This window comes from Engystomops pustulosus, chromosome 4 (genome assembly GCF_040894005.1).
Source record: "Engystomops pustulosus chromosome 4, aEngPut4.maternal, whole genome shotgun sequence".
Classification (NCBI taxonomy): Eukaryota; Metazoa; Chordata; class Amphibia; order Anura; family Leptodactylidae; genus Engystomops; species Engystomops pustulosus.
In genome coordinates, this window is record NC_092414.1 from 132408907 (window position 1) to 132433142 (window position 24236).

Below are 24236 nucleotides of genomic sequence, written 5' to 3' on the forward strand. Positions count from 1 at the left end.
CTATAAGTAAGTTGGGTTTGAGTTGCATTTTGGGCAGTGTTCTGAGGACACCAATACAGTAGATAGAATAAGGACCAATTATTCCTGTTCCCCAGAACAGGAAGAAGTATTTTGCCTGGAGAAGGAGCAACAATGATTATTCTGATCTGTCCACTCCTTCCCACCCTTTCTGTAGTCCCATGCAGCGCTGTTGCTTTATAATAACATTGAGCATGACAAGTCCTGGGCTGCCTGGGAGTGCAAGTGGATACTTTGAGTCCTCTTTGATGATGGCCTGGGTGCCCAGAGAAAGGGCTCTGAGTGTCACCTCTGGCAAACTAAATTCCAGTCCATTTCTTGGTCTTCAATAGACAGAAACCGAAAGGGCGTTTTACAAAACCAAAAGGTGCTGGTATGCTCCATTAGAATGGATATATTTTAGGGTTGAACCTAAGTTACATTTAACATCTGCAAGATAAATGAGGAGGTGACTGGGAAAACACTGCAAATATGTATATTAAAGGGGTTGCCCATGATAGTGCAGCAGGACACAGGATGTCCTGAGTCAAATGATCTGCAACTGGTAGAAAGCCAAACTATGCCAGGGGAAGTCCAATATGTGGGGCCCTGTATTGGGGTGTGCATACCTTGCAAAAATGTGGTAATTGTGGGCATTTGAAAATAAGCAGTGTGTTCTCTTTTAAGCTACTTGGGATTTTTGCTGAGGGTCACCTGCAGTTATTACATTGCAAAATTTGAAGCTGGTCATATGATACCTGTTTTACCTGAAAAATTGTTGCCCCCATTTCATGTTGGTAAAATGCTTACTTGAGTTATTGATTGCTGAAGCATCTAAAAATGACCAAAATGCAATATATTGAAGAACAGTTTTTATTATGTTTCACATGGGCTGCTGGTAAAACAGTGACCACTTATATTTTGGCTCCTAATTTATGTCTCCATTTGGGTACTTATTGCTACTCTTGCTGAATTTATTTGCAATGATATTATATAGCAAAATATGTATAAAAAGAATGTTTTATATACAAATATGTATTTATATTGTTGTTTCCATTTTTTCTCTAGATTTGTCTTGTGTTGGTCACATGCCATACCTGGCTGAGCTGCGTGCATCAAAGAATAAGCTGAGCACGTTCTTTGACTTCATCCCCCCCAAAAATCTAACGGTGAGCACCATACAATGCAGGGACAATGGTCAGCTGTATCCTTATACCATTATGATTTCATATTAATGTTCATCATTATGCAATAATTCCTAAATGTTGTCTGAGGCTCTTGATATATGATGTGTCATAACATGTTATTTCCATCACTTACTTTTAGGTTGTGGATCTTTCTTATAATAATATCTCCATTATGACCGACTTATCCGCTCACAGAGCTTTGACAACACTCATATTGAGTAGTATCCTTTTTGTAACCACTACTAGTCAACCTGGAATCTTAAGGAATTGTACCTATGTAATTAGTGTGGTCAAACATTGCTTAAATTCAGCTGAAATTATAGAATATATCAGTGCTCTATAGGTCTAGAGATGGTCTCCTCATTGATACAAGGAGCCAGTATCCATCCTCAAATACCTTAATTAATATGTTGGCGGTAGTGGAATTGCTAAACAAAGCTTTATCTATCTAGATTACTTAGACCTGACTCAAACTGTAACTATGTGAGTCAAAAGCGAAAGCTTTACATGGGGTACTTTTGTCACTATACTAATTAGTTTTCCAGGACTGGACAAGGAAAACATTTTCTCTTTTGCTACCATGTAAGGCAGCCCCCTTACAATCAAGCATGACTGTCAGGAAGCCTAATGACTTGATGTGGGTTTGAAGCCATACCAGTATATCAGTTTCAGAAGGTACAGATTCCCACCTGTAGACAGCACTGTTACAACGTAGTTGCATCTCCTCAGTACTTCCCAACCCAGTCGATAGCCTCTCACTCAGCTAAACCAGTTCCCTACGCTTTAGTGAAGAGATTCACAATGTCGAAACAATGCTGCCTACAGTTGTGCATTTGTAGTCCCACATCAAGTCATTAGGCTTCTTGAAAGTCATGCTTGATGGTAAGGGGACGGCGTTACAAGGTAGCAAAAAAGGCAATGTTTTTCTAGTGGCTATAAGTAGACGCCATTAATTGGCAAAGTCTCCATAAGGAGAACTCTCACTCTTACCATGGGCTACTTTAAAACAAAACATATGGTTATATTACCACACAAATGAAATTAAGGCAGTCTTCCACTTGTAATATAACATTTATTATATTTACCTTAACTTTTGTGTAAGATAATAACATACAGGAAATTACAGGCTTGGAAAAATGCACCAGTTTGAAACATGTCGACTTGGCACACAATAACATCCATACCATCAGTGGATTTGGTCATTTGCCCATCAGAACGCTCAGCCTGGTACGCAGTATGATTTTTGATGGGAGCACATACATGCATCATTTATGTAAACATATTATAAATTATTACATATTCCAAAATGTAAAAGTGTAAAAGCGTTCTTTTTTTTTTTTTATTAAAAAGTTTTTTTATTTTCTTATAATCCACATATATAAATCTCCAATACATTTACATATAATATACCTAACAATCACATAGATAATATACTTTCCCATCTCTAGCCTAGACAAAAATACATATTGTACATATTGGCATATTGGGAGTTAAACATCCAACCTTAGGCAAGAGATGTTATACTACATATACATATATCTAGAGATTATACTTCATAGTATACTTATCTCCCCACCCACCGATCCTCCCCCCCCCCCAAAAAAAAAAAAAAAAAAAAAAAAAAACACAGACAAAAGTAAATACATTGGGGCAAATTTACTTACCCGGTCCATTCGCGTTCCAGCGGCGGCTTCTCCGCTCTGGATTCGGGTCCGGCCGGGATTTAATAAGGTAGTTCTTCCGCCGTCCACCAGGTGGCGCTGCTGCGCTGAAAGTAAACTCATCGCGCCGGAATGCACCGAGCTGGACCAGGTGAAGGTAAGCGGTCCTTATGCGACACATTTTCGGTTTTTAAATGCGGCGGTTTTTCCGAATACGTCGGGTTTTCGTTCGGCCACGCCCCCCGATTTCCGTCGCGCGCATGCCAGCGCCGATGCGCCACAATCCGATCGCGTGCGCCAAAATCCCGGGGCAATTTAAGTACACGCGGCGCAAAACGGAAATATTCGGGTAACACGTCGGGAAAACGCGAATCGGGCCCTTAATAAATGACCCCCATTGTTTCCCTCTCTCCACTCTCCCAGAATAGTAATCACTAATTAGAATTTTCCTCAATCTCCCTCTCCCCACCCCTCCCATATTTCCATAAAGAGCTTCGGTTTATTAGTTCTTTCCAGGTAAACTTTTTCATATAGCAACATTTTTTTAGTGTAAATAATCCAATCCCTCACCCTTGGGGGGTCCGTTGAGATCCATTTGTAGAGAATAACTTTCCGTGCCCAACATAGAAGCTTGTCTACCCTACCTTCTTTCTTATCTAGTTTAGAGGTTCCCTGATTACCAAATATACATAGTACTGGATCACAGAATATTTGTAAATTGAGTCTTAAATTTATAATCTCAATAATCCCTTCCCAATATTCTTGAATATGAGCACAGCTCCAAAACAAATGGACAAAGTCTGCCTTTTCTTCCCCACACTTAGTACATTTTGAGTTGTGTTCCTTGTACATCCTAGAGAGTCGGTAAGGAGTATAATAAAGCCTATTAACAATAAAAAACTGCATTATCCTCAACTGTGGGTTAAATGAAACCTCTGGTATACTTTTTAGGATATCTTGCCAATTTTCAATCCCTATTAATCCATTTACACCCAACTCTTTCTCCCATTTATGTAGTGGAGTCAAGCAGGGGGTTTCAAATTTCTTTCTTAAGAGTTTCCCATATATAGATGCCATTCTCCCCTTTTTCCCCAAACTTTCACAGTTCTTTAGAAACTCGTTTACTGGATTTTTTTCATGGTTCATATCCATCACTTGACTTCTTAGGGCATGCCTCAACTGAAAGTATCTAAATAGATCATGGTTTCCCAATCCAAATTCCTCCCTAAGCATTAGCCATGATTTGAGAGCCTGGTTATGGAAAATTTGTCCCATATATTTAATCCCTTTATTAGTCCAAAAGGGGAATTCATGCAAAAAATAGTCATCTTTCCATCCTCTATTACCCCATATAGGAGTATCCTCATAAACCCCCTTACTATGAAGAATTTCACTAATGCCATTATATGTAGAGACATACTTGTCCACTGAGGGCAATGCTTTTTTGTATAGATTATTTACTCCCATCTCGAAAATCTCCCTACTTTTATAATTCTTCCAAACCTGCTCTTCAGAACCTAAATAGGTCTCCCAGCTTTCCATTTCTTCCCAATTTACCATTTTATTAATTTGTGAGGCCAAGAAATATAATTTTAGGTCTGGGATAGCCAACCCCCCTTCCTGAGTACTCCTTTTCATTGTTTCCAGTTTCATTCTGGGTTTCTTTCCCCTCCAGACCAAATCCGATAGGATACTATCAATTGTCTTAAATATTCCTAGTTTTATCCATATTGGGGAGTTCATTAACGTATATAGTATCTTAGGTAAAAGAATCATTTTTAATAATGCTATCCTAGAAGCCATACCCAACAATAGTCCCTTCCATGCTTGCACCTTATTCCTAATGAACCTTATCATTGGAAGGATATTCAAATCCATATATTCATTTATATTACTTGATACATTTACCCCTAAATATCTAAAGTGTTCCCCCTTTCCTATAATTTTTAGTGGGAGTAAAGGCAGCTTCCTACCTTGATCTAACTGCATGATAACGGATTTTCCCCAATTAATCTTGATTCCTGAAACTTGCCCATATTGTTGAAAAACCTCCAATACCTTCTCGACAGCATCAATGCTGCCGAGATACAAAAGAATGTCGTCTGCAAACAAGGATATCTTTTCAACCCTATTTCCATATTGAAATCCCATTATATCATTGGAGTTCCTAACAATACACGCAAGGGGCTCAATCATCAAATTAAATAAAAGAGGTGACAGAGGACACCCCTGCCTAGTGCCCTTTCTAACTGGGAAGGTTTCTGAGACGGAGCCATTTATTAAAAGTCTAGCCGTAGGATCGGAATAGAGTATTTTTATCCACCTGATATAATTTGGTCCTATTCCTACCATTTCCAATACTTCCCACATATACTCCCATTCTATTGAGTCAAAAGCTCTAGCCGCATCCAACGATAGAACCAACCTCTCTCCAACATTATCCGGGCTCTTCTGTATATTAGAAAATAACCTCCTAAGATTCTCATCCGTACCCCTCCCAGTCATAAAACCAGCCTGATCCTTATGGACAAGATCCCCTAGTACTTTTCTCAATCGAATGGCCAATACATTGGCCAACAATTTAGCGTCTGCTGACATAAGGGAAATAGGTCTATAGGCCTCTACAAGGGAGTTATCCTTCCCCTCTTTTGCAATTAAGATTATCAGTGCTTCTTTCATAGTCCCCAAAAGTTCCCCTTTTTCATAGGCTTCCCTAAATGTATCAAATAAATCATTTACTAGGGCCTCTTCGAAGGTTTGAAGTACCTCTACCGGAATAGCATCTATCCCTGAGGCTTTCCCGCGTTTTGATGCGACCAAGGCCTCCCTCACTTCTTCCAACTCCAGGGGCCTATCCAACCAAATAGCCTCCTGACTTTTCAATTTACCCAAGTGCGCCTTCAATAGAAATTCTCTACATCGCCCCCTGTGATATGGGATAGATGAGGAATATAGATTCTTGAAGTGTTTAAAGAAGGTGTCCTTCACTTGCTCCGTCCCTACTGCCCATGTTCCATCCTCTTTTTTAATAGAAGAAATATATTTTTTGTCCTTCTGATTTTTAACAATATTTGCTAACTTTTTACCCCCCATTGATAAATCTACATCAGTATAATACTGTAATAAGCTCTGCTCTTGATCTGCTTTATAAAAGATAAATTCTTCATAGTTCTCCAAGCTATTCTGCCAAGTGTCCCAGTTAGTTTTAGTAGGTGCCACGCCTACCCTCCGTTCTGCATCTTTTATTGCCCTAGTTAGTTCCTGCTCTTTAGCTTTCCTCTTTCGTTTAAATAGAGAAACCTGTTTAGACAGTAAATCCCTTATAAAACCCTTACACACCTCCCAAACTACTCTCTGTGGGGCTGTACCTCTATTTTTATCCAAAAATTCCCTAATTTCCCTCTCTAACCCCTCCTTATTACCTATCAATCTTAACCAACCCGCATTAAATCTATACATTGCAAATTTTTCCTCTTTTTTTATACCCAATTTGACGTGAACAGGTGAGTGATCTGAAATTCCCCTAGTATCATATGACACATCTATCAAGGACTCTAATGTGTGCTTATTCCCTAAACAATAATCAATACGTGAGAATCTAAAGTGTGTTTTGGAAAAGCAAGAAAACGCCTTACCATCTGGATACTTTTCCCTCCATAAATCAATCCATCCCAATTCTTCAAGTAACAGCTTAAATTTATTGTTCCTACGTTTACTACCTTTAGCTAATCCATCACCTTCTATTTGCTTAAAGTCGAGTGCATTATTCAGATCGCCCACAATTATCAAAACTACATCCCCTTTATCTAACAAAAAATCAAATAAAGTATAAAGTACTTCAGAATTAAATGGCGGTGGGATATAAATTGCAGCCAAAACCATTTTCTTGCCATAGATAGTACAACAAACGAAAATAAATCTTCCCTCACCATCTATTTTAGTTGAGTGTATTTCCACCGGTAAATTTTTATGGAATAAAATAGAGACACCCCTGGAATAAGAAGAGTGGTATGAGTGTAAGCTAGCCCCAATCCAACCTTTAGAAAGAACCTGTACCTTATCTTTAACCAAATGTGTCTCTTGCAGACAAACAATAGCGGGCAAATAATTTCTAATAACATTAAACACTGCTAACCTCTTTAGTCTCTTTGAAAGCCCTCTAATATTCCATGACAGAATATTTAATACATCCTTAGTCATAGAGTAGTTTTAGGACAGGATGCTAACAACAGGTATAGATATTGCGAGCAGAGGACATTGGAAAATACAAAAAAGATATCTGCGAGAGAGAGCATTGAGAGGTTGCGGGGAGAGGTACGCTGGAGATGAAGGAAACAAGAACAGTAAAAACAAAACAAAAACAAAAAAAAAAAAAAAAAAAAAACCCACAAGTATCCACCCTTAGGTAGATCCTAAACTAAAGCATGGCTCTTTAACATCCCCCTCCCGAAATAAACACTGTACATCATCATTTAGCGTGGCTTTTGATCCATCCTAACACTTCCTCAGGTGAATCACAAATATAAGATTCTCCCTCATAAAGTATTTTCATTTTAGCGGGGTAGATAAGGGAGTATTTAATACCCTTCTCTAGCAATTGTTTCTTGACATCTTTAAAAGAAACTCTTTTCTTTTGTACCTCCGCTGGGTAATCCGGGAAGAATAGAACCTTATTATTGTTCCATTTTACTTCTTGGTTCCTAACCTCTCTGGAAACCAAATCCTTATCGTTAGTTGACAGGAACCTAACCAGGATAGCTCTTGGCATAGCCCCTGGAGCCCTTCTTATCATAGGGACCCTATGAGCTCTCTCTATCTGGAACCATTCCGGTAACTTCTTAGGGTCAACGAGCTTTTTAAACCATTCAGTAAAAAATTTAACCGGATCCTCCCCTTCTTCCTTTTCGGGTAAACCAACTACCCTAAGATTATTCCTCCTGGACCTATTCTCCAGGTCTAAGATCTTCTGTGCTAATATTTTATTGGTCTGTGTAACCACCTGTAACTCCTTTCTCAGCTCTGTAGTACAATCCTCATTATTACCTAATCTTGTCTCTACTTCCTGTAATCTTTCCCCAATCGCTGAAAAATCTTTCCTCATTACGGTCAGCTCTTGTTTAACCTCTTTCACGACCTCAAAACATTGCTTGATCTGATCCGAAATGTCCTTTAGAGACAAGTTGTCCTTGTGACCCTCTCCTTGAGAACCTGCTATCTCATAATCATGCGTCTCATCCATAGCTGACTTGTTTAGGAATTTGTCAATTTTACCCACTTTTTTTGCTTTATTATCACCCCCCGGTGATAGAATCCTTTCAGGTGTCCCCCTATTCTTAGATGCTTTATTTTTAGACGCCATTCTGAAGGTTCTATACTATACAAAAAACCCTTGATAGAGCACTCTTTAGTTGGTAAAAGAAATACAGATTTTGAGAAAAAATCGATACGGTTATACCAAACTATTGATGTATAGTAGACTACAGTAACTCCCAGTATACGCTTTACAAAATAAAAGTAGAAGGTCTCCTAGACTGTTAGGCCAAGTAATAAAAAGAAGTACTAGAATACAACAATTATCAAAGTAGAACCCTTGGAATTATACAAGATTGATTATATATATATAGTGGACTAAATAGTGTCTCGCGACACTATCTAGATCTTATCCAAGGTTAATGCCGATCAGGGAGAACACATCATCTGGTAACAATTTACAGATAGATTCCATAGAAAAATCAAAGCCAGAGCTGTTAGACATGCAAAGTTCGTTAGTTATTAGTTACTGTAGCAGATCTCATCAATGTTAGTTATTACTTATTAGTCCGAGTCTCAAAATATCAGTCCAGTACTATAAAAAAAAAAAAAAAAAAAAAAAGTTTATAGTACTTTTTTGAGAAGCACAGTTGGTTAGTTATTGGTTAGTTATTGCTTACTCCAGCAAATCCCCTCAATGTTAGTCCAGTGTTATCCAAAATAGGGAAGAGGGAAGGAAAAAAGGCACAAAAACACAGAACCAAGGGAACCAAAAAAGTTCTCCGTTAAACCGAAAGAAATTTCAGAGTTCCAGCAGAGGTTACTTCCAGAGAAGCTATAGTAGAGTATCAGCCTCAGATGTTAGGGTTAGCAAGCAAAAAATAAGCAGCGATAGTGAGCCTAAAAAGCGGCATGGAGAAGAAAGCATTTCTCATACATTACATTCTTTTCTTCTGTGTCTGACCGCTACTGACTTCACAGGGATGGATATACATCTCCTCCGGATCCTTCGGCGACCACCGCTGGTTTCCTACGGATCACAGCCCACTCCGGCAGGCCGTCACCCGCATGTTCCTCCAGTGCACACCCGGATCTCGCCCATCAGAGACGTTCATAGAAATTACCTCCTCACATCACCTTTGCCAGCCAGGGGATCGCAGACCTGCTCACACGCTGTTTCGGCCACTCCACTCCACCGCATCCGCCTCTCCACGTGATTACAGCGTTCTCAGCTGTCACACATCAGCGCTGCATAGCTTCCGGATCAAGACCACATAGCATGGGAGCGGGATGTCTACGTGCCGCGCGAGCCGCCCTCACGCTCTCATGCCTCCTCCTCTTCCGGCCCCTGTAAAAGCGTTCTTAGTGTCAAAAAAATGTCGAGACAGAAAAAAAATCAATATATAACACAGCAATATAAATATGATTTCTCTGTGATATTACTGACCCGAACAATAGACAGAATATGTCATTTTTCCCCCAAGAGAAAGGCGTAAAATCAAAGGCCGTACAAAAGTGGTGCCTCTGTGTTTTTTCAGTAATTTTGCTGCATTTGGAATTTTTATACAGCTTTCCAGTAGATTCCATGGAATATTGAATAGTGCCACTAGAAAGTACCATTTATTTTGCAGAAAACAAGCCCTCATACGTCTGTTTAAATTTAAAATAAAGTTATGGCTTTTGGAAGGTGGGGAATAAAAAGGAAAGACTTAAAAATGCCTTAAAAGGTTGACAGGAAGAGTATATTGTATTTTTTTTTTGCTTCATTTCTAGAAAAAAAGCAGATAAATAAAGTGTATATATGTAATTTAGTATTATGGGGGCACTTTGATCAAATGAGAGTATTTGCTGAATATCCCAGGGTTGTAGATCTGAACATGTCATTATCTTATCCCTCTTACACCAAAATGTGCAATGAATCCTCTTGTTCATCTGTCATCTTCTTTATTCAGAATGCATTAGGTACCAGCAGGAGGTGAAATCTCAGAACGGGATTATATCAGTGTTTTCACTTCAGTGTTATCCCCCTTGTCATATGGATCTCTTCTAACTGATATCATTTTAATGGATGTTTTTTTGTTTGCTACACATTATATGAAATGGTACAAACGCCGATTGACTATCCTCCTGCCAGAAGCAGGATTGGCTTTCTGAAACATGGTAGTAGCATGAAACCTTGCTATATACATCCGGTGTTTCAGCTGCTTCCCTTTTATAAGCTATGCACCTTCACTGACTTTATTTTACCTTCCAGTTATTTAAATATTTATCCTTTTTGTTCACATGCAGCAGATTTATCTGTTCAGGGTTATTTTTCAGGACATGTATTTCTGCAAGCCTCATTTAGATATGTGTTCATTGTTTTAGTGGAACCCGTTTGCGAAGCCTATTAGTGAACATGCAAATATTTCTTGACATCAATTCCCCGAATCCTGAAATGCATTACTTCTTGATTTAGCTTGCTTCCAATCCCTTGCTTTGGATTGGCTTTGTCCTGGGAGTCCTGTCAGTAACCTGTTGACTGGTCCCTGCCTTAAAGTTGGGCCTTTCAGCTGTGTACGCCTGTAAATACATACCAGCACATGTAGATCGAGATTGCCTGTACAAGCTTCTATTCTGTGCAACCTGGACATAATGCCAGATTGCCGGCTGGACAGCCTATCCGGCAAATTGACGCCCCTTAAAACCAGCCATGGCTAGTTGCAAGGGGCGTCAATTTGCCGGATTGGCTGTAGGGCTGCCAATCCGGCATTATTCCTGGGTCACACGGCCAAACCAGAATGGAGACTTTGTCTACAAGGGTGACCCTATTAGTGTGTTATACATACCCTTGTAAGTGGCCAAAATCTTTAGTTTATATATAGGGCCCCAATAATTAAGAATTTATATACAGAGCCCCATAAATTATTAACTTATGAACAGGATCCCACAAATTTTTAATTCATAAATATAGGGTCCCACAAATTATGAGTTTATATACAGGGACACTGAATTATTCATTAATATACATGGGCCCACAAATTATTAATTTACAAATGTGCCCAAAATACAAACTATATCCAGTGCCTTAACTGTCCTCGAATGTCCTCTAAAAAAAATCCGCTATTGCTGCTGGCAATCCCGTGACCTCTCTGAAGCAGATGGGATGATGGACATGAAGGAAGCTTGCTGGCGTGATGACAAGATTATGCTGCGGCACTTTCTGGGTCAAAGTGTGAAATACAGTGTATAAGTCTCCTGGCCGTGTTGCATTCTGTGTCAATGGAATCTGCGTCTTAAAGATGCAGATGCCATTGACAAGCTCATCTTCAGAAGTTGTACTCGAACGACCAGTTCCAGTCACATCAAGTTCTATTGCAAACCCAATAGGGCAGAGGCCTTTGCCATGGTGCAGTTGTCAGGCCCAGCAGCGGATTCACCAATCCACCATTGGGCCAATCCGAGCCTATGTTGAGGTATCTTGAGTTGGTCTAGCTGCCAGTTCAGGCTATTGCAGCTTCATTGTAGTAGTATTATAACAATTGTTAAGTATTTTTATATTCTCTGTTACAGAAGTATGCTATTAAAAAAAGTATAAAATGTTATTTTTTTATCCTTACGGCACAAGGCTTCAAATCAAATTAAGAATATCAGTGGCTTGGAAAAGCTTAAATCATTGCAAATGCTGGACCTGTCTTCTAACCAGATCACTAGTCTTGAAGGTCTGGAAGGATTGGAATTTTTGCAGATTCTTGACCTTCAAGATAATGAGGTAATGGACATTTCTGATTTTTGTGTCTTAATTTATGACTCGTACCTAAAAACACAGCACTAATACATTTGTCCGCAACTTTTCATTTATAATAAATTATTTGTCCATAGATGATTTTTAGTGAAAACAATGTTAGACTTACTTCACCTGTAGTTTACTAGGTGACAAAATATGTTTATGTATCTTGGTTGTTTGTGATCTTTCTTACAATATTTTCCTTTACAGATTTGTCAAATAAGTGAAATTGCATTCATTGAAGACCTACCATTGCTACATATACTAAATCTTCTAAAAAATCCAGTGCAAGTAAGTTGTGTCAACTTTCATCTGCCATAGACATTTATTTCTTCAATTGGAAGTTATTAAACAAATGGCTATTACCACAGGAAGGCTGGGGGACATGCAGTAACTCCTGCAAATGTCATCTGTAAAACAATTAGGCAGTATATGGGGAATTACCACATCATTCATTACAATGTGCAAATCGCACATTGTAATGAATAGGTTAAAATGAGACAGCCTTGGCTCTTTGTAAGACATGAGGTTGTCATGGTAGTCGATAACCGATTTAAATGCCTCCGGCAGCTTTGCCAGTGGCATTTACAGGGTCAACAACCATGATCGTTGCCAGCACCGACCGCAGGTGTTACCGGTGGGTATTTGCTGCAATATAAAAAATAAATAACCGATGCTCAACTCTCCTTGCAATATCACAATTAAATTCCAAGGAAGTAAAAAGGTAAAGAAAGAGAACAGCACTTACAAGTTGGAGGTCACGTACACCACTCCACCCAGTTTCCTAAATGGAAGACTCTCAGTGCTTCAGAGCTTGGCCATTACTCCCAGTCATGATGTATGACATTAATCCCTTTGCAAGATCTCACTTTTGAATGGGAAAGGACAATAATAGATCCTATAGATGAGAGATAAGCCAATCGTGAAGATCACCAAGATTAAGAGAGATAGGTATTTATTACCAAGGTACTCACAAACATCGTTTTAAAATAGCGCTTCTACTGTTCTCTTTCTTTAACTTTTTACTCTCTTGGAATTTAATTTTGATATTGAAAGGAGAGTTGATCATTGGTTATATATTTTTTATTTCCTTTTGTTTTAGCATCTTTGAGAGACCGTGCTTTTTTACAATTGCTTCTCTTGCAAATACCTTTTCAGTCAGGAAACACTTCTTCAGGTGATTATTTGCTGCAATATGCCTATCTTGTATGGAGAGGGCCCGTGAGCCCTCCCCATACACCCGCAGCCTGCATGTGATGTAATAGTACGTCAAATGACGGTAAGTACATGACACAATGGGGTGAGCCTGTAAGGCTGCAGCCTTACAACCACCATACCCACTGAAACTTATGTAATATTATGGTGTGAAATATATATATAAATATACATATAATATATATATTTTTTTTAATAAAAACTTTATTGTAATAGAATACAGTGTACATCCAGTAGGTGTCAATATAGTATAAGCATTTAATAAATTCATTGCAATGGTATTTGTGTCTTGACTGCCTGGACCATAATGGTAGGAAGGTGTTTCTTCCTAGGAGCCCACAAATTATTTGCAAGCCAGAGAATAACGGACTCTGGGGTAAACTTACTGTTTAGTGACAGGGTCGGTTCCAGGTTTCCGTAGGCCCCTAGGCGACAGAGCCTCAGTGGGCCCCTTTGCAGTGAACTCACATGGCCACATTAAAAAGTCAGAGACTAAAACAGTCTCCTGTTCCCTAATATATTCTCTAGGTTATCAACTGAAACAGACCCTCCTGGTTATTTTATATAAAGCCCCCCCCCCCTCAACCTGGGTTCCTTATGTACAGCCTTATGTGGTCCCCCTAGCAACTCTGGGCCTCGACACTTGCCCAGTATGCCCAGTGCTGGTGCAGCCCCCCCCCCCCCTCTTTTGTAAGGTTAGTGTTACAACATAACAGGGCCCTAGTTGTATTCTTTGGGATGGTGCCTGCCCTCTTGTGGATTTCTATAACATTGCATTCATGGTTAGATGTTTCTGCACTTGCTACTGCCATTAGTGGCAAGCAATGTAAATGGACTTCCATTATATTTTATTGTGAAATATACTCGACTTGTATTGTGCATTGAGTATGTATAGCACAAAAGTCGCAGTATATTGATTTTGCATTAAATACATTGTTTTTAGGAGCAAGCTGAATATTGGCTGTCAGTGCTGTTTATGCTGCCGAGATTAACTGAACTGGATCAGAAGAAGATCAGAGTTGAGGAGAAGGTATTTATCTCAACACCTGCTTTCCTCCAATTAATAAACATCTTCCCGAAGCAATCAGTGTTACCTAGTAATTGGTGATGCAGTGAGGAAAATATAGTTAATCCCAGAGGAATGACATGAGCTGAGAAAGACATCTTTGTACAGCATGCATCTTGAGCATCCAGTTTGCTAAGTGTGCAATACTAAAGACTTAAAGCGAACCTGTCACCAGGAATGTAAGTTTTAGCTGGTGACAGGTTCCAAAAGCCTATGCTATGCTGATGCTATGCTATGCTGAATGGCTTTCTCAGCATCTTGAATGATTTTTGTAGTTTTTATAAGTTTAATGCAAATTACCTGGCTCTATGCCAGCAGGCTGCCGTGACTCCCATGTGTTCACATATTTAAACACATCAGGTTTTAGACAGTTATGGTAAGCATTATCCTGTACTGACATTCATATAATGTTCATCGGGGTTGTCCTCCCACTAAGAATACAATATGATAAAAAACAAATGCAAAGGATGGTTTCAAGTAATGAAAGATTTTGAATTCTTAGCTCTTCCTGTTCTGATGCTTTCAGAGGTTCACTGCAGGTTTATGTATTTCCTTTGTACTAGTCGGCTGTAGATCCGGGAAGCTTCTGAGCATTATTGTATCTTTACTATTTTATACCATTATGAACATTTTATGTACTCAACAAGCCCTTAAAGAAAATCTACCATCAAAATCCTGAATGATAAACCAGGGACACTTCGGCCTCATGCACATGACCGTTTTCTGAGTTTTTTTTTTTTTAATATTTGTTAATTTCTTGTGTCTAAAAAAACGGCCCCATTGACATAAATAGGGAATTCAGCTATGTATTTGGGCACCATATTTCTCGCCGCATCGTGAACTGGCCCTCAGATTGCAACATAAAACCCACTTTGCAGTGGGTTACTTAGGAGACCCAGTTACATGGGATACGGCCAGTTTACAGTTACAGTTGGGTTGATCTTTCATTGTCTTATCAATGTGATATACACTGTATATAAAATAGACTAATTCTGTCATTTGGCTGCTCTGCTGACATTTGCAAAGCCTATATTTGTATGAACACCCTGTCTTGTAGCTAACAGGCTTGTTTGATTGTGTATGTGGCATTGAATGTTTACCATAGTCTATTTCCACTGAAAGGTCAATGACCTTTGAAAGTTTCTGGAGGTGACCAGTTGTCATTAAGTCTGTTCCCCCACCTTCTCTTAAAACATTTGCTTACAGGTATAGCCATCTTTCTGTATTCTTGGTACTTCCATGTATAGCCCATCGGCTAGAAATGGAGTATAAGGACCACTATGGTTTTTGGCAAAAACCAGGAAGTAAACATAGAACTTTCTGTGAAGTACAGCAAGCAGAGATCTAGAAAACCATGAGGAATTGATACAAAAAGTATAATAGGAAATTGTATGACTTTTCCTTACACAAACTATATCAACGATTTGCTGAAAGTGAACAACCCCTTAAAGCAGACCAATTTAGCGTCTGCATTTTTTATCTGCTTGAGCCTTCCTCTGAATCATCTGCCAAAAAAATGCATAAGAGGTGAGGTTAAAGGGAATCTGTCACCACATTTTTCACAAATACAGCTAGTGACAGGTTCACATAGAGCCCCATTAATTTAAAGGGGTATTCCCATCTGGGCATTTACATTTAATTTAATTAATTTGCCAACATTTCTTCAATTGGATGTCAATAAAAAAATATTCCTGTGTGAAGATAATTTCGCATAAACATAGCCATGTTGTCCCTTAGAAACGAGATGGCTTCCTCAGATACGACCACTTCAGATTTTTGCAGCAGTGGCCAGACATGCGCTATTGAGCCCCTGCCTGACGACCTGGATTCAGCGACCATTACCACAGGATGTCTGTGGGACATGGAATAACTTTCGGACATTTCATTTACAAGAACCCTTTGTGTCTTTGTGCAATCCCTCCAGCAGAGGTGGCCGTATCCGAGGAGTCAGTCCTGTTTGTAAGGGACCATATGACTACATTTATAAGAAATTATCTTCACACAGGTACATTTTTTTTAATAACATCTAATTTAAGAAATGTTTATATATGGCAGATTAATGAAATTGAATGTGAATGTCCAGACGAGAATACCCCTTTAATTGCACCCTTGTTTTGGTTAAAAGCAGTTTCCCTCAAATCCCCATAAAATCCCCTTTGTAATCTTACCTGGCATGTAGACAAAATCTACCCCATGTCATGTATGTATCTGATAATGTGAAATCACGGCATGCCTGCATGGACTTCTACTCTTCCACATTCCTCCCCACGGGGAACCTGTGGTTAGAGCTTCCCCTTAATGACCTGTTGTTGCTGTTTAGTCATGTGATGGATGTGCCTTACATGCTTCAAGTCTGATGAGTCAGTGGGCAGCAGTTCTATTTTCTAGTAAAGAGAATTATTTAGCTCTGTTAACTTATTTACTTTAAGGAAATTTAGCATCAAAATCAAGCATCGTATACCAGAGACACATACTCAAATCCAGGCAGCATGGTAATCTTTTTATTTGGCCACCTACCTTCTAATAACAACTTTTAAAATTGTGCTCCTGGGTGTTTTACCATAGACCCACCATATTGTAGTTTCATAGCAGAGCACTTCCCCTTCTCAATGTCTGCTCCAACTTCCTCTGCTGCTGTGAGATAAGGCAGAGGAAAGGGGCAGCACACAAAGAGCAGAGGGGGAGTGTAACATCCTGTGAAATCAGAGCCCCTGCAGCTTCACAAGTTGCTATACTGTGCAGAGCACTGTCCCCTTCCATGATGTGCTGAAACTTTCTCTGCTGATGGGAGATTACAGCAGGCAGAGGAACGGTGGAAATACAGATGAACAGGGGGAGGAGAGAAGTCCTCCTACACAGTCTGTGCAGCCAGAGGACAGAGGGCTTAAGGTGACGTGCCCAAAGCCCCTCTAGCTCATTAGCATAATTTTAAAAGCTTATTTTAGAAGAAAGGAGGACATGGATAACAAAAATAATAGGATTACTACAGTTATGGTACCTGGATCTCTGAGAAAATGTTGATTTTGATGGTAGATTTCCTTTAATCCTATATATTCCCCATAAAATAACGATTCTGGAGTATCTATTCTCTCCCATATTGTTTTTCTTCCATAAATGTGTGTTTGAAGGAAACAATCCAACAATTTAGTCATAAAAGATATTGTACAATGTAGAATAATAAGACAAAGCCTTTTATTTCTGCCATTTAAGCTCCAGTTGAGAAACCTATGGATAAAATACCAAACATACTACGGGAATTCATTCCCTCAAGAACACACATAAAAATAACACTCTCCTATACTAAACAATCTAATTGACCAAAATGCTAAACCTTTATAGGTCAAATGTAGTTTCACATGGCCATCTGTTACAGCTAATATCTGTGCTGTTTTATATTTTTGACAATAACTAGGTAGCAGCAGTGAATAAGTATGACCCCCCTCCAGAGGTAATTGCTGCCCGAGATCATATGGCCAATGTTATGTACAGCATCATCCAACCACAGAAGATCTTTGACAGGTAATTTCCACACTTCAAATGACACTGGAGAGAAAAGACTTTTCCACTACCTGCATTCCTATGTACATATAAGAAGTGCAGAGAGACGCTTTTTCCTGCAGTGCAGCCTCCCGTGCTACTCTGACCATCATAACTGGTAGTTTTCTCTTTCTCTATACTGTCTTCATCATATGACAAATATCTGCACAGTGCTTAGTTGGACCATGTGCCACATTTAACAAAGTCCAACAGAAATGTGTTGCACGGCCCATGTTAAAGGTGCACCAAAAAAAGGTAGTGCAATCTGTCAGAGCAATGCAGGGGGTGCCAGATTCATGAAGAACAGGTGCCAGCAATCCCGAATCTGGCATCCTCTGCGCTATACACAGGCAAAGTGCAGTTTGCAAAAGTCTTAGTAAATGTGGCCCACTGTGCTCAAAATTACTTAAAATAATTTGATAAAAAATATATGTATTTGGTTCTGAAAAAAACGAATATTTGTCAAAAATTTCAAAAGGTTTTTCTTTTTCAAAGTCTAACCCTTTAAAACTCTGCGCCGTAGCTCTACGGCGCAGAGGTGCGGGGTATGTGTGAAGAAAGCTTGCACCAATCGCAGGTATTAACCCTTCAAATGCCGCCGGCAAAGCTGCCAGCGGTATTTAAAAGACGGCGGGACATGGACGCCGCCATCTTTCTTTAGATTGTCACTCCCCTGAACATCATCGGGGGGGGGGGGGGGGCGGCGATCGGTTGCCATGACGGCCTTGGGTCTTTGTGTTTCCAGCTTCCCAGTACACGGCATGAAATAATAAATATCATCACAGAAAACAAAAAATTGTCACGCAGCTCTGTACACAGAAAAATGAAAAAAATTATGGATTTATGACGGTGGAGAGCGAGAAATGAGCAAAAAAAACCCCTGTGTCCTTAAGGGCTTAAATTCTCTTTTCAGGCAGATAGTAAGACCGGCCAAATTAATTCATAATTTCCATTTCCCAAATGTTTGCATCAAAAAGCGCCATTCAGAGGAGATTTGCATTGTCAAATTGTAAAAACTATAATTTTTTTTTTTTATATTGACATATGAGGGCTTATTTTTTCCCAGATGAGATGCACTTGCACTGCAAAGGGGCCTACTGAGGCTCTGTTGCCTCTGGAGCCTACTGAAACCTAGACCTTGACTACTCCAATAAAAGCCCAGATCAACTGCAGAAAGCAGCCACACTAAAAAATGACAGAAACCTAAGGTTTCTGGCCAAAAACTAACCGGCACACCTCATTGAGGCCAGGCACCTTGGTGACACATATCTGCCATTGATAATGGCAGGAGCATAACATGAGGGGGTGCAAAGTGTGCGGTCGCAACTGGGCTCAAGAGGCCTATGGGGCCCATGTGGTAGTACTATAAGCTATACATTATTAAACACATAATTGGGTGCCTGGCACACATTTTGCACTGGGACCTTCAAAATGTTATACCACAGAATAATGGCCCCTTTTGCAGTCTTACAAATGAAAGCAGAAACATTTTAAGAGCTCTGTCCGTTTCTTTTCTCTTTTTTTTGGGGGGGGGCAGGTATATTTCTTGTTGGTTATTATATTACTCTTGCTCCATCAGTGAACTCCCCAGTGCACCCAAGACAATCAACTTATCTCCTTGGTTCCAGTTAGGCATCTTTCATCACCCACTGCAAGGGAGATTGTAGTGTTAGGGGGCAGCCACACCAATTGATTGCAGATCAAGATTTTCCGGAACAGCACTTCCCCTGTTCTAATAGGGCACACAAACATGGGTTGTTATCATTATGCAACCCCTATATCGTCAGTCAGGTGATCCCACCAGAGGTAAATATATGTATTCAGTAATAATGATACAGACAACTGTATAGCTCTATCTTCAGTCCTAACGGTGTCTTGTATATGTGCTTGTCCTTAACCGTTTTAGTGCTACTCAAACTGAACACATAAAGTATATGGTATGGCATGAGAATGTCTACCAGATCAATAACAGCTTAAAGCGGACTCTGCAAATCATGATGACATCCATTTCTCATTTGTTACAGTACATTGCCCAATCTGGACACCCCCTACCCCATGCTAGTTCTTACGGGACCCCAGTCCTGTGGGAAGCGGGAACTGGCTCACAGAATGTGCAGAGAGTTCAAGGAGTTCTTTCGATATGGGTAAGACATCCATCTGTCACAATGTAAATGTGCTTTGAATTAGGCAGACAATATTTTGGAGCTTAACTATCTAGTGTAAAATGGAGCAAACCCTAGTGACAGGGATTAAATGTTTCTTTGAAGTCATAATCCTAGATTTAAGATCTTAAGCAATGCACCTCTTTTTTTAAAGTCTTACTGCTTCAATGTGGATTTAAAAGCATAAAGAAAACTAAATAAATATGTTTTCAGCAGAGGCTGAAACAATGGTGAGTGTGTTACATCCATTGTTTGAAACGTGTTAAAAACAACATAACATAACATTACTGCCCTGTATTTGTAATGACAAAATTGCTTAAAGAGGACCTGTCAAATCGATTTGGGACCCTAAACCAACTACAGGTCTGTATGGACCTGAATATTAATTTTAGATGGCTAAAAAAGAATTATACTCCTCCTTTGCGTTGCGGCAAGTTAAGCTGGGATAATATCCTGGTTTAATTGCACATGCGTGGTACCTATGGCACTTGCGCTGTGAAACCAGGGGGACTAAGCTGGCTTCAGTTGCCGTAATGCACAAGTGTAAGGATCTTCAAATGAAGGTAAGTATTAATGTGTTTTCATATGGTTTAAAAACCTTGACTCCATACTCTATCCACACTCATTGCTGCCATAGGGAAATACAAGAAAATTCACCATCCCATTCCAGGCAACTAAATAAATATATACAGATCTGCCATTTAATTAATTATAATATATATATATATACAGGTCCCATAAACCCATAGCCCCAACTGAATTGTTACATACAGTGACACCTTGAATATAGTACATTGTGCACAGAGCATTCTCAATGAATCATATTATAAACATTTCACTGCCCCCTAGAAGTAAATATATTATACATGCACGAACCCCGCCTTTTACAGTATATATATTATGTTTATGAGTATTACTTATAAAGTTATATTTTGTGAGTAATACCAGCATTTAGCAAATCTGGTGACAGATGATGTCTTTGACATTTTCTACCTGGTTGCAATGTCAGCTTCTCCCAGCCGATATGCCTCTTTTAGCACCTTCTAGACAAAAACTTAATACTGTTTTGTTGCTCTCATAGAGATTACTACTATGCCCCGCAGAAGCAAATATAGTAGCCAATAAAGTAACTATGCCCCCACAAAAGCAGGTATGGCAATAATGTCCCCAAAGTATCCAACATGGACACAATGCTCCTAGAGTAGCCTCTAAAGTATTAACAGCTCCATAGTAGCTGATATAGTTACAATGCCACCATAGTAGACAAGTAAATCACGGTACCCACACAATATACAATAAATTAATGGTGCCACCACAGTATCTAATATAGTAGTGTCGCCACCACAGTAGCCAATATAGTGAAATTGGCTCCCACAGTAGTCAATCTAGTAACAGGGCTCCCATAGTAGACACTTGAGTAACTGTGCCTCCAAAGTAGCGAATGTAGTTATTAGGCCCAGTAGCCATTATAGTTACCCCATAATAGGCAATATATTTCCCCATAATATAGTGCCCAATAGGCAGTATAGTCATAGGTGTCCTCTACAGTAAATGTAACCCTACCGCCAGATGGTGGCCTTGCATATTATCTATACTACCTTCCGAGTGGTTTATACATTGATTTAATTTCTAAGTACTGTATATTAAATTATGATTCGGCTGCCTTGTCATTATACCTGCAGGTGGACAGGTCCACCTTTTACTTTATTTTAAGTCTCTGCTTTCGGTGCTCCCTTGTTTATAAAATTGCAGTTTGTTGCTTTGGTTTTAATGTATACTATAGACAGGTGTACAAAACACATGCTGAATCACTATATCTTACTATAATTCTGTCTGATGAAAGCATAGTAAAACTGAAGTAGTTCACTGCTAAGTAAGGCTGCATGCTCCACATTGGCCACAAGGTGTCAGACCAGTAATACAATAAATGTGACAACTCTTTAAAAGCCAGAAAATAATTGGATACTATCGGTATGGACAATAAGTGCTCACTTGTATCATTTGCAAATTGGTTCACATAAATGCAAGTATGGATTACAGGTATTTTGTTATGTTTTTATACCTTAAATTAATTAAAAACTTAAAAACAATGTAACTTTTTATCAATTCCATGTATATAAGTTGTGTATGGAGTAATATTTGCAGGATGAGCTATCACTTTCATTGATACTATTTTGGCAAATATACAAACTTTTGATCACTATTTATTTAGATTTTTATGGAAGATGAAACACTAATTCAGTCACTATGACAGCGTATTTGGGTGGTTTCACATTGGCGTTTTTTTCACATCAGTGATTTTTCTCTGAACCCATTCTTCCTGGCTTCAGTGATTTTTTTTTTTCACTGATGTCTTACTGACACATTCATTTCAATGGGCTTTTTCACGCCAGTTTTTTCACTGATCAGTGATCAATTTCGAACCTGTTCTTTTTGTGTTCACTGACAACATTGGATCAATGGAAAAAAACTAAAGTGTGAATGAGTCCAGGCAAATAAAAAAGCCTCAAAATAAGAAATCCACATTTTTCAAATAGCTGTATCCACACAGATGTGGCCATGAAGGAGATTAAAGGGATACAACACTAAATCTTCACACCAATTTTCACAAATAGTTTGAACAGAATGTTGTCAAAGCTAGATTTAAGCATTTCTGTTAAGAGCTGGATTGCGGCATGAATGCATGGAATGTATATTTATACAATTTATAGCATCTGTTACGGATTAGTTTTGGCCATTAATAACAATTAATATAAAATGGATATTTGGACATGCTTTGATTTGCTTGTACTGAAGAATGAGAGCCATTTGCCTGATGATAAAAAACTTATCTAAGACGCAAGAAAGTATAGTGAGATGTTGGGTATGGTTAAAATATTGCCGTGCAGAAGTAGTGAATAGTTTACCATACAGATGGCTTTCCTTATTATGTCCAACATTCTCCTCAGTTTAGCCCATAAATGTCCGTGGCTGACTCCTCTCTCTGATCTGTGAGACTGTGTATTATACAAATTATAGAACTGCATGAGGGGAGAGGCTGCTGCTCCCTACTCACTCTAGAGGAAGGGGAAGGTCAAGTAATGCTGCTCTTTTTTTCTAAGTAGCTTTACAGCCTTGAGTCTGCAGTTGTGTGAGTGCATAAGTCTCCTGCAAAAAATAGTTAGGTTGAAGGGCTCCCTTGTACCCTATCACTCCATCTCTGGCTGTGATTCTGCATAACTTTTTGTCTGGCTCTCTGTGCCTGAAGCTTTACTCCCCCATACCCCCACATCACTGATGCTGAGAAAGATTTCTGATAAGTAGCTTCAGAACAAAAAATGCCATAACTGAAAAGTAAGGGGTGAGCAAAAGAGATGAGTGCACCCGACATTTGTATTCAGGCTCTTGACCCGAACATAGAACATATAGCCAGATGGGCAGCCGAACAGCCAATCCAGAAAATTGAAGCCTCTAGCCATGGCTATGATGGCCCTGGTCAATAATTGGCAAACGTTGGGTCTGCTCCGCTCTTGTTTGTTTGTTTTGAAAGGGGGTACCACAAGTGACAATTGTGTAAAGTGTAACTTCTGTTTCTTAAATTGTATCGGCTTTTGAGGGTTTTTGAGTAATACTAGATTTTTGGACAAATGCAGAGGCTCTGAAGTGAAATTAAAAAAATCACAATATTAACCTCATTTTGGGGCAGTTTATCCCCTAAAGTACTTTCAAAAAGTGAAATGGCTGGTTCATACTTAAAAAGTGGTGTAAGTTGCAAATTAACTCACAGACATTACGGTTGTTTTTCTAGCTTTGAAGAATTGAGTTTTGTGAGGTTCACTGGATATAATAAATAAACCTTTATGGGGGAGATTTATCAGGTCCGACCACTGTTTTTTCAAAAGAAAGCAGGCAAGGGGCAGGAAAGCTTGATGCCTGCCCCTCCACCGGCCGCCGTGCCCCTTTATGCGCCCTCCACTCACATATGGGATGGAGGTGGCGTATTCACTATTTTAATTGCAAATTCTTGCACTTGCACTGGGCCTTAGGCAGGTAACTACTCTAGCCGATTGAGCTAAACAGTAATCCACTGAGTATCAAGAACAAGCTAAAGGTATAGACCCGTGTAAAGCCTGTACAGTCTGCCTGAACAGTCTCAGAACAGGAGTAATGGGGATCAGCTAGGCTGGTATCAGTTATTTTATAATTTTACATCATTCTCAGTCTGTTTTTGATTCCGATTCTGAAAACACCCTTTCAGCTGTTTGTTTTGCCTGGAAAATGGCTTTTATTACAAAAAAACAATCATTAACACATGTTTTTATCCATTGGTAACAAAACTATCACCGGCTCTCCTTCACTTCCTATGTAGGCGCACGCACGGTCACGTAGCATGGTGCGCTGAAGCTCCTTCGGCTG

General features: G+C 39.3%; 1 protein-coding gene across 1 annotated transcript in view; it reads left to right on the forward strand.

The window, feature by feature from the left end:
* Nucleotides 1-24236, forward strand: part of LRGUK (leucine rich repeats and guanylate kinase domain containing) — a 42122-nt gene that overhangs the window by 9797 nt on the left and 8089 nt on the right. Inside the window, exons 4-11 of the mRNA XM_072147480.1 lie at nucleotides 1066-1166; nucleotides 1324-1405; nucleotides 2287-2411; nucleotides 11703-11846; nucleotides 12072-12152; nucleotides 14020-14106; nucleotides 17555-17661; nucleotides 19704-19823. Of these exons, the coding sequence (XP_072003581.1) occupies nucleotides 1066-1166; nucleotides 1324-1405; nucleotides 2287-2411; nucleotides 11703-11846; nucleotides 12072-12152; nucleotides 14020-14106; nucleotides 17555-17661; nucleotides 19704-19823 (847 nt within the window). The remainder of the gene's footprint in view (nucleotides 1-1065; nucleotides 1167-1323; nucleotides 1406-2286; nucleotides 2412-11702; nucleotides 11847-12071; nucleotides 12153-14019; nucleotides 14107-17554; nucleotides 17662-19703; nucleotides 19824-24236) is intronic.